Below are 9,130 nucleotides of genomic sequence, written 5' to 3'. Positions count from 1 at the left end.
TTATCTCCCCCTAAAGGAGGAAACATAGACTCGTCAAAATGATAATCTGCATATCTTGCGGTAAATAAGTCTCCGGTTAGAGGCTCCAGATATCTAATTATAAATGTGGAATCAAAACCAACGCAGATACCTATTCTTCTTTGAGCTCCCATCTTCGATCTTTGTGGTGGAGCAATCGGCACATATACGGCACTTCCGAAAAATTTGTAGTGAGAAATATTAGGAACTTGACCAAGTACCAGTTGTAGCGGAGAATGTTGGTTGTAGGAAGTTGGTCTAATCCTAATAATATTAGCAGCATGAAGTATTGCGTGACCCCAAATAGATGTAGGTATTTTTTCTTTCAATAACAGCGGTCTTGCAATAAGTTGGAGTCTTTTGATAAAAGACTCGGCTAACCCATTTTGTGTATGTACATGAGGAACTAGGTGTTCAACTGAGATTCCTACAGACATGCAATAGTTGACAAAATTTGCAGATGTGAATTCACCGGCATTATCTAAACGAATTGACTTAATGCAATGATCTGGGAATTGAGCTCGTAATTTGATTATTTGGGCAAGTAGTTTTGCAAAAACATCATTACGAGTTGAGAGAAGAAAAACATGAGACCATCTAGTTGAGGCATCGATTAATACCATGAAGTACCTAAATGGGTCAGATGATGGGTGTATAGGTCCACATATGTCCCCTTGGATCCTTTCTAAAAAATTGGGCTTTCAAGCTGTACTTTAGTAGGGGATGGTCGAGTAATCAATTTTCCTAAAGAACATGTTGAACATGGAAGGTCATTGTTGGAAGGAACTTTAAAATCTTTAAGAGGATGACCAGTAGAATTCTCTATAATACGACGCATCATAGAGACGCCAGGATGACCTAATCTTTCATGCCAAAGTGTAAAAGATTTTGGATCTATGAGTTTGGAAACAACGGCATTGTGTGACTTAATAGTTCTAATTTTCATTATATATAATCCTGAGGAAAGTGAGTGAAACTTTTCTAAGATTTTCTTGTTGCTAGGATTAGAGGAAGTAATAAGAAGATATTCTCTATCAGCCTCAGAGGTAGTTTCGATGTGAAAATTGTTGAGTCGGATATCTTTAAAACTAAGAAGATTTCTAGTAGACTTACTAGAATATAATGCATTTGAAATGTGTATGTGGGTACCGTTAGGTAGGACGAAACTAGCTTTTCCAAAACCTTCGATTATATTAGATACGCCGGAAATCGTTCCGACTTGAGCTTTGGTTTTGGTTATTTGGGTAAAATACTTTTGGTTCTGTAGAATCGTATGAGTTGTACCACAATCAGCAATGCATATATCTTCAGAATCCATTCTGTATATAATTAAGAAACATAATTTATTTGATAAGAACATAACACACTACATAGTTCAAACAAAATAAAGCACACAATACACACTACTATAATAATTATATGAAACTAATCTATAGGAGTTTCGTTAGGTTCATTTGGACCATTAATATTTATTCCTCCAGTTGTGATTCTCGGAAAATCATCTATGTTATTGTTGGCGAAATTTATTTCTACCATTTTCTCTTTTGATTTTTGAGAAGATTGGTATAACTTAACAAGATGATCTGGGGTATGACAATTACGTGTACCGTGCCCATTCATGCCGCACCTATAGCAAACATTTTCGGTTTTTCCTCCTCGTGATGCCTTTCTTTTACTCTGTGATTCAGATTGCCACTTCCGGTGACCAGAGTTGTTATATGGACGAAAATGCCCGTGGCTCCGACCTCGTCCACGGTACCGCCCTTGGCCCCGTCCACCTCTATACCCTTTTCCACATACATTCGGCTGGAATGACATGTTATTTACTTCAGGTAATGGGGCAGATCCTGTTGGACGGGATTGATGATTCTTAATCACCAATTCATGATTCTGTTCAGCAACGAGGAGAGTTGATAGAAGATCCCCGAACTTAGTAAATTTGCGCTCCCTGTACATCTCTGCTAAGTTGATATTGTTGGGGTGAAAAGTTGATAGTGTTTTATCGATTTTTCTTTTTTCCGTAACTTTCTCACCACACATAATCAGCCTAGAACTTATTTTGAACAAAGCAGAGCTATATGCTCGGACACTCTTAAAATCCTGAATTCTTAAATTAGCCCAATCATTTTCAGCTGCAGGTAGATAAACTAGTTTCTGGTGATCGAACCTATCCTTTAGATTTTCCCATAAAATAAAAGGATCCTCAACTTCTAAGTACTCAGATTTTAAATCTTCATGCATGTGGTGTCGGAGAAAAATTATGGAGGTAAAGTTTTCTTCAGCCGTGGATTTATTTTATGCCTTTATTGTATCGCTTAATTTCTTTGAACCCAAGTGCAACTTTACATCTTGTACCCATGATAAATAATTATCGCCAGAAATGTCCAAGGAAACGAACGACAAGCTTGTAATATTTGTCATACTAAATCTGAATTAACACGAAAATTATTAAATTTTAATTCATCAATGTAAATATTACATAAAATCCTACTTAATCGGGTGCGTTAACAAGTATGCAATAATCAATGTATATATCATTATTATCATTGATATTATAAATAGATCTATATATAAAATGACAAATGGCTTTTCACCCGCCATACGGACGTCTGCGTATGCAGATTATCTCCGACCAATAATAAATTAAAGTGGACAATCCTGCATAAGTTAGTTAGGGGCAAAAAGTTATTATCCGATAGTTATGCAATTTATAAATTAAGGTTCCCACTATACTTCGGTATTACCCAAAATTAAATGGTACCGTAAAATAATTTTAATAGGCGGTGCTCCGGCCATATATATTTAAATTATTAGTAGAGGGTATAACCACGTCTACTTCGGTCATAGATATATAAAAATTATATGTAGAGGGTGTAACCACATCTACTTATATATATGCATTTTTAAATTAAAATTATACCTTCTCAGTTTCGGCAGGACTTCGTGCTGATAACGTGTTGTAAAATACTAGTTATAAAAGTATTATATCGAACCTTTGTAAAACTAAATAGAGCAGAAATGGAGATAAAGAGAGCTGTGTAGAGAGAAAGTAGAGAGAAGAAGAAGCTGAAGCTGTTTATTTTTTGTGCATCTTCATGTGTAACAAGTGAGGCTATTTATAGCCAATACAAACAACATGTTTATTAAATGTAATGTGAAAATTCTACTCTTATAAATCTAGCCTTACTATTTACAAATCTAGCCTTACTATTTACCTTTTGACTACATGACAATCAACTTATAACAAATATAAATATATTGCTTTATAGTTGGCTCAGACCTCAGAATGTAACAGGGCATGTTTAGAGTAAGGTGCAAGCTGGCCTTGTAGGTATGCTCCCAATGTTTATCCATTTTCCGAAATGCTGTAACTGTAACTATGCAAAATGTGATCCTGCATAGTGGAGCCCCAATGTAGACATGTTCCAATTTGAATATTTTTAAACGAATCATGCACTTGAACGAATTCAAAACCTAACTAGACTTGTTTATTTATTCACCAAATTGTATAAAAAATTCATTTTATTCATCAAAATTGGGGAGTGTATTCACCGAATCGTTAAGTTTGGGATATTTATTTACAGGATCTAACAGTAACTTTACAAAAAGGACTTGGCATTTTTCATTTAGTGTGTCTAAGTCTAACAGTAACTTTACAAAAAGGACATGGCATTTTTCGCTGTGTTTTTTATATTTTATTGATTGTATTAGGAAGTGACAACACAAGCAAAGCTTGGAGAAGACGAAAAGACGTCCTAGGCTCTAGCTGGTGTAACTATGAAGATGTTGAGTGAATCAAGCTGTGCTTTGCTGCTCCTCACTCTGATCCGTTTTCTTCAGCTTCTACCCTGTAACGTGGTACTACTCTCTCTTTCTCTTTATCTCTATCTCGCCCTCTCTATGTCTCTCTCTCTCTCGCCCTCTCTATGTCTCTTTCTGCCTCCCTCCCTCCCCCTCTCCCTCTCTCTCTCCCTCTCTATCTCGCCCTCTCTATGTCTCTTTCTCCCTCTCTCTCGCTCTCTCTCCCTCTCTCTCTCACTCCCTTTCTATCTCTCTCGCTCTCTCTCTCTCCCCCCCTCTCTCGCTCTCGTTCTCTCTCTCTCTCATACTCTCTCTCACTCGCGCGCGCACACACACACATTCTCCAGCTAATTAGTGTCGTATATGGTGTTATAGTGATAATATATATTCTCTCACTCACACACACGTTTTCACTATGAATCAGTACAGATCTGTGTTGTGCTTGATGAAGCTGAGATTATAAGATTGTTTCTCTGCATTTGTTTCATTTTGTGTGTTAATACGCATTGTTTGGTACATATATGTATATAAAACACATACACATTTATACGTTCTCTAATTAGTGTTATATAAGGTGATAATTTTATCGCTTTGTACTTAATATATCATTTTTCTAAGAATCGGTTGATTTAGCCAGAGTACTCGGACTCATTTTTTATGCGATTGTTGTGTTATTATGTAAAATTTGGACAAAATTGAGTCCAAAAAATTTTTCTATGAGTTTTTTGTCTACATATACGGAGTTTAATAATTTCATATGATGATTTTATGGTCAAAATAAGCTTGTTTGTGTTGGAAAATGCGAGATTAGTAGTATGTTTTCTGCATTATTTCTTTTCGGTACGTTAAATAATATGCCAAACTGGAAGAATGACCGATGCATTGCCTGATGAATAGTGTTCTACAGATGTCTTGTATGATATTCTGTATTGATTCTGCTTACGTGACTCATAGTTATATATCTTCATGTATGAATAGTTTCATGGAATTCATGTATTTGCCAAAGAATTTTGTAGAAAATTCTTATATATCTTCTTCTACCAATTAATATGATGGCTTAATCTGCTGGACATTTGGGTTGAGTTTTTCATTGTTAGCCCAATTTACGATCTAGAGTGAGTCATTGGTTCTTGTTACATTACTCAGAAATGGTCGAGTTCTTTATTAGTCTATTAATGTTGATAAGCTGAATTTTGCAATATGTCGAGTAACTTCATGATTAATATTTATAATCTGAAATTGCTCCTCTGGTCACACGTATGTAAAGTTTCATTGTACCTTTCATTTTTCCAAACCAGAAGTTTTTTTCTCTGAATGGGGCTCACAGTTAACAATTAGCGAGTTCTTTAGCAAATTTCAGTCTGAACATTGATGCATGTTTCTCTTTTCTTGTTAAATCGTATCTGATTTGTTCAATTTTGGAGCAGCTATATGAAAATTCTAATAGTTTGATTAGCTATGTTTATTACATTTCGTCTTGATTGTAGCACTGCTAATTCCAGTGCAAGATTCTTAGAATGGTTTTTTAATCAAAGGTGATTGATCATTAACATTTTTTTATCATCAGGCTCTTGCTTTACTGAACACAATGAGAAACTACTGCAATGTGATTAAAGTTGACTTGCCCACGTTTGTGCATTATGTTTGTGTAGCTTTCACCTTTGTGAACCTTGTGGTTCAACAGAGTAAGACTGTTTTCATCGAGTGCTATTCCTATGATAGACGATTTGCATGGGCTGCTCTTGGTGCAGCAATTCTTCATCTACTCGGAGCTGGTTCTTCCTACATCGTGAGCAAGAATAAGGTAGATATGTATAGTTGTTGTTTTGCTTCAATGTTGCTTGTACTCGCAACATTTAGCATAAGTTTTGAAAAAGATAATTCGATGCAAGCGTTTCTACTCTGCCAATTCGTGCTATTTGTGCTGAGGCTTAGGGAGCTGATTCCACGATACTATCTTCTGGTAGATGGCTTAACTGTGCCCCTCTCACTGGCCAGCACAGGAGATGCACGTATCAAGTTTAAAGTAAGTGAAGAAGAATCACGTATTCTGGAGCTTGATCCTAGTTCTTGGTTCGAAGTGAGAGAGGATTACGCTGACATGTTCAAGTTTAAACCAAATGTTCGCCACGAAGTGGTTCTTTCAGTGTTCAGCATAAAAGATAACATATTTGAGTTCACTCTAAAGAATTATCGAGCAAAGGTTGTCAAGAAGGAGTCCCAAACTTCTAGCTCTATATCACAGTTCAGATCTCGTATTACTCATTGCAGATTGTACTCCATATTTTGCTCTATATTAGTGAAGTATAACTCATGTACAAAGAAGTTAGATGCTTCTACTTGCCATGTGTCGCTGAATTGAGACAGAAGATCTGATGCCTTAAGGCTTAAGTGATTGTAATGTGTTACTTGTGGTTACCTGTTGACTGTTATGGACTTATCGCAAGGTATTCAGTTTGCTTCTTTTGCTGGTTCCTGGGATTCACTAGTTCATCTTTGAAATCATTTTTATCATTTGTTCTTGCTCGTGGTTATACATCTATCTACTCTTTGTTTAGTTCTCTTTAATGACAAAGAAAGCACATAATATTACTATGTTAGTTTGTTTGTAGTAGTAATGTTATTAACCTGTACTGGTCTACTAATGGTTCCTGATTGCATTATATCTTTGTCTAGGCCTTTATTCTGTACACTGGTGTGTAGCTGGGCTGGTCGAAATCCTGAACATACATGATAGTCCTCGGGTGTATGTTATCATGAGTAATTATATTATATAATATATGTTTATAACATATTGGGAACAAGTTAACAAATTCCAATAGCTGTTAATTTTAGTAAATTGCAGAGCTCGTTCTGAATGATTTTAGGCGCCAAAAGTTAGTTTCTCCAAATTTTGTTTGATGGGATGAATTCAGTTTTTTTAAGTCACAAGCTTGTGAGTTGTGATTAGTTTTTTCTTTTTCTTTTTCTTTCTTCAATATATATATATATATATATACTAGTTTTTAACCGTGCGAGATACGGGCCCGAAATTAAAAATAACAGTATCACACTATTATTTGCATAAAACTGAAACTCACAATCCGTGCAAAATATATATCTAAATATAATAGATAAAATGCTGTTAAAATATGTAGTTAAAAAAGTTGAAGTTAAGTGCAACTCTTAAATTTCACCATATATGCATGTATTTAATAATTTACTTATACAAATTTTACATGTTAACTTACTAATACGATTATTTTAAAGTAAACTGACGCTTGGATGTTCAACAACAAATAAAAATTGAAGGAAAATAAAATTTACAGAGAGTAGAAGTTATTTTTTGTCAGTTGAGATTTTATTACATAAAATTTTAAAAATAGTTGTATAATTTTACATAAAATTTTAAAAATAGTTGTATAATTTTTTAGTGAGTACCAAGATTTGGAACCTAAACATGGTTTCGCTTATTAGTATTTGATAGTTGATAACCCGAAACACGGGCTCAGGACTAAAAATATCGAATTAATATTTGTAGAGAATTATTCATAATTTGTGCGAAACACGAATTAAAATTAATATATTAATATCAAATCTTAAATTAGTACTTGCAAAAAATAGTTATGTGGTTAAAAAGAATCGAATCAGTTATGAAATTTTTCAGTATAATTCTAGTTTTGCATTGTTTTACTTGATATAAAAATCTAACATATTAGTTTTATTTATGTGAAACGAATTGTATCTCTATCTTACAAACCAAATAACCGTTCTTTAGATAATTTAATATTAATTAATATTATTTGATAAATATCTTATAATTAGCCTTTTCAATATAGTTTATTTATTACTTACCTAATTATCAATAAAAATTAATTTACAAATTAAATGTAAATAGATGTTATTAAATTTAATTTAATATTACTTAATATAATCTAAATACGGCCCATAAATTTGTTATTGTTAAATTTTTTTTTTTTAATTTTAAGTAAATAAATGTTGTGGTGGACAGTAACAAATATGATCGTTAAATTAATAATTTTCAGTTTAAAAGTTAATAAATGTTATTAAAGTAATTTTTTATTATTTAAAACCCTAAACTAAAAAGAAAGGAATATAGGCTTTTTCGCTTGTTTGTCAAGCTTTCGAGCAGCTCTTTGCCGCCTAATCCCTCAACCATGCTCAATAACCGAGAGACTCCACCAAGATGCTCTCTCTCATGGGCGGAACCAATGTAAGACCAAGGCCACTTGGTCCCCCCATTTTTTTAGCACCATAGTAGTAATATCAGGTGTGTTGTTTATATGTGCGTTGTATTTTCTAAAATGGGCCCTCCCAATTTAAGTTGGCCCATTTAACAAGGTAAAAAAACAATTATTGGTAAACAGAACACGTACACATTTCCACTGCTTGGTCTCTGGTCTCGGGACTACTCCACCAGGCAACATATCAAACCATCTTTTCATTAAAGTTACAAGAAGGCAGGAGGCAAAGGTACACACAATTCTACAACACCTCCGTTAATTTGATATGTGTTAATTGTTATTCGTATTGTAACCCCTAATTTCTTTTATAATTCTATTAGGTAATAAGCAGATTTTAGAAATTAGGGTATCTTGCTAGTTTTAGTGTTATTCTTAAGATTATAGATATGTCTCTGATCTTGATTACTATTCTCAATGTGACTCTGATTAATGGTTATTATAATTTATAGATGGTAAAACCGACTACAATTGAAGCATTTTTCAAAAGAAAGAATGTTGAAATTTCCCGGCCTCAATCTGGACCTCAATGTGTTGATCAGGAAACCAATGTTCATAATTCTAGTAACTTAAATTCAGCAAGTCAGGCTCAGCCCAATAAAATTGCAAGGATTGATAAAAGTAGAAATGATGATATAATTGGAGCGGGATCCAGGATTACGACCTCCCATTTGAGATTCTCTTATTGACAAACGTGATGAAATCCGAAGAGCTTACATCAAGGCATTGACAAACGTGATGAAATCCGAAGAGCTTACATCAAGGCAGACCCGTATCAAATTATTCTTTCAAAGTATCCTAGATCAAAAGAAAAACACCTGCGTAGTTTTCAAGCATCATGGTTTAAGCTTTTTCCCTCATGGTTAGAATATTCACCAACTAAGGATGCTGCTTTCTGCCTTCCATGTTACCTCTTTCGACCGCAACACGGGCCTTCTGGAATTGATGCATTCACAATTAATAGTTTTCAATCTTGGAAAAAAGTGAGGGATGGCAGAAATTGTGCATTACTAGCACATATTGGCAAAGACTCATCTTCTTTTCACCGCAATGCTGAGAGAGCATGTGAC

General features: G+C 34.3%; 2 protein-coding genes across 2 annotated transcripts; one reads left to right on the top strand and one right to left on the bottom strand.

The window, feature by feature from the left end:
- Positions 1–1,443: 1,443 nt before the first annotated feature.
- Positions 1,444–2,259, bottom strand: LOC141691325 (uncharacterized). The gene has a single exon (XM_074496057.1). It carries the CDS (start codon positions 2,257–2,259, stop codon positions 1,444–1,446), a length of 816 nt encoding a protein of 271 aa, XP_074352158.1.
- Positions 2,260–3,674: 1,415 nt separating this feature from the next.
- On the top strand, positions 3,675–6,501 carry LOC141693025 (uncharacterized). The gene is made up of 2 exons (XM_074498007.1): positions 3,675–3,876; positions 5,387–6,501. The coding sequence occupies exons 1-2, from the start codon at positions 3,796–3,798 to the stop codon at positions 6,179–6,181; spliced, it is 876 nt and encodes a 291-aa protein (XP_074354108.1). The 5' UTR covers positions 3,675–3,795; the 3' UTR covers positions 6,182–6,501.
- The last annotated feature ends 2,629 nt before the right edge of the window (positions 6,502–9,130 follow it).

This window comes from Apium graveolens, chromosome 10 (genome assembly GCF_009905375.1).
Source record: "Apium graveolens cultivar Ventura chromosome 10, ASM990537v1, whole genome shotgun sequence".
In the NCBI taxonomy this organism is placed as follows: domain Eukaryota; kingdom Viridiplantae; phylum Streptophyta; class Magnoliopsida; order Apiales; family Apiaceae; genus Apium; species Apium graveolens.
This window is presented reverse-complemented; position numbering and strand designations above follow the sequence as displayed.

Excerpts from the sequence above, each read along its gene's own strand:
- LOC141691325 (XM_074496057.1), bottom strand. The coding sequence starts at position 2,259 with ATGCATGAAGATTTAAAATCTGAGTACTTAGAAGTTGAGGATCCTTTT.
- LOC141693025 (XM_074498007.1), top strand. The coding sequence starts at position 3,796 with ATGAAGATGTTGAGTGAATCAAGCTGTGCTTTGCTGCTCCTCACTCTG. Across the intron at positions 3,877-5,386 it reads AGCTTCTACCCTGTAACGTG|GCTCTTGCTTTACTGAACAC; the intron begins GTACTACTCTCT and ends TTTTATCATCAG.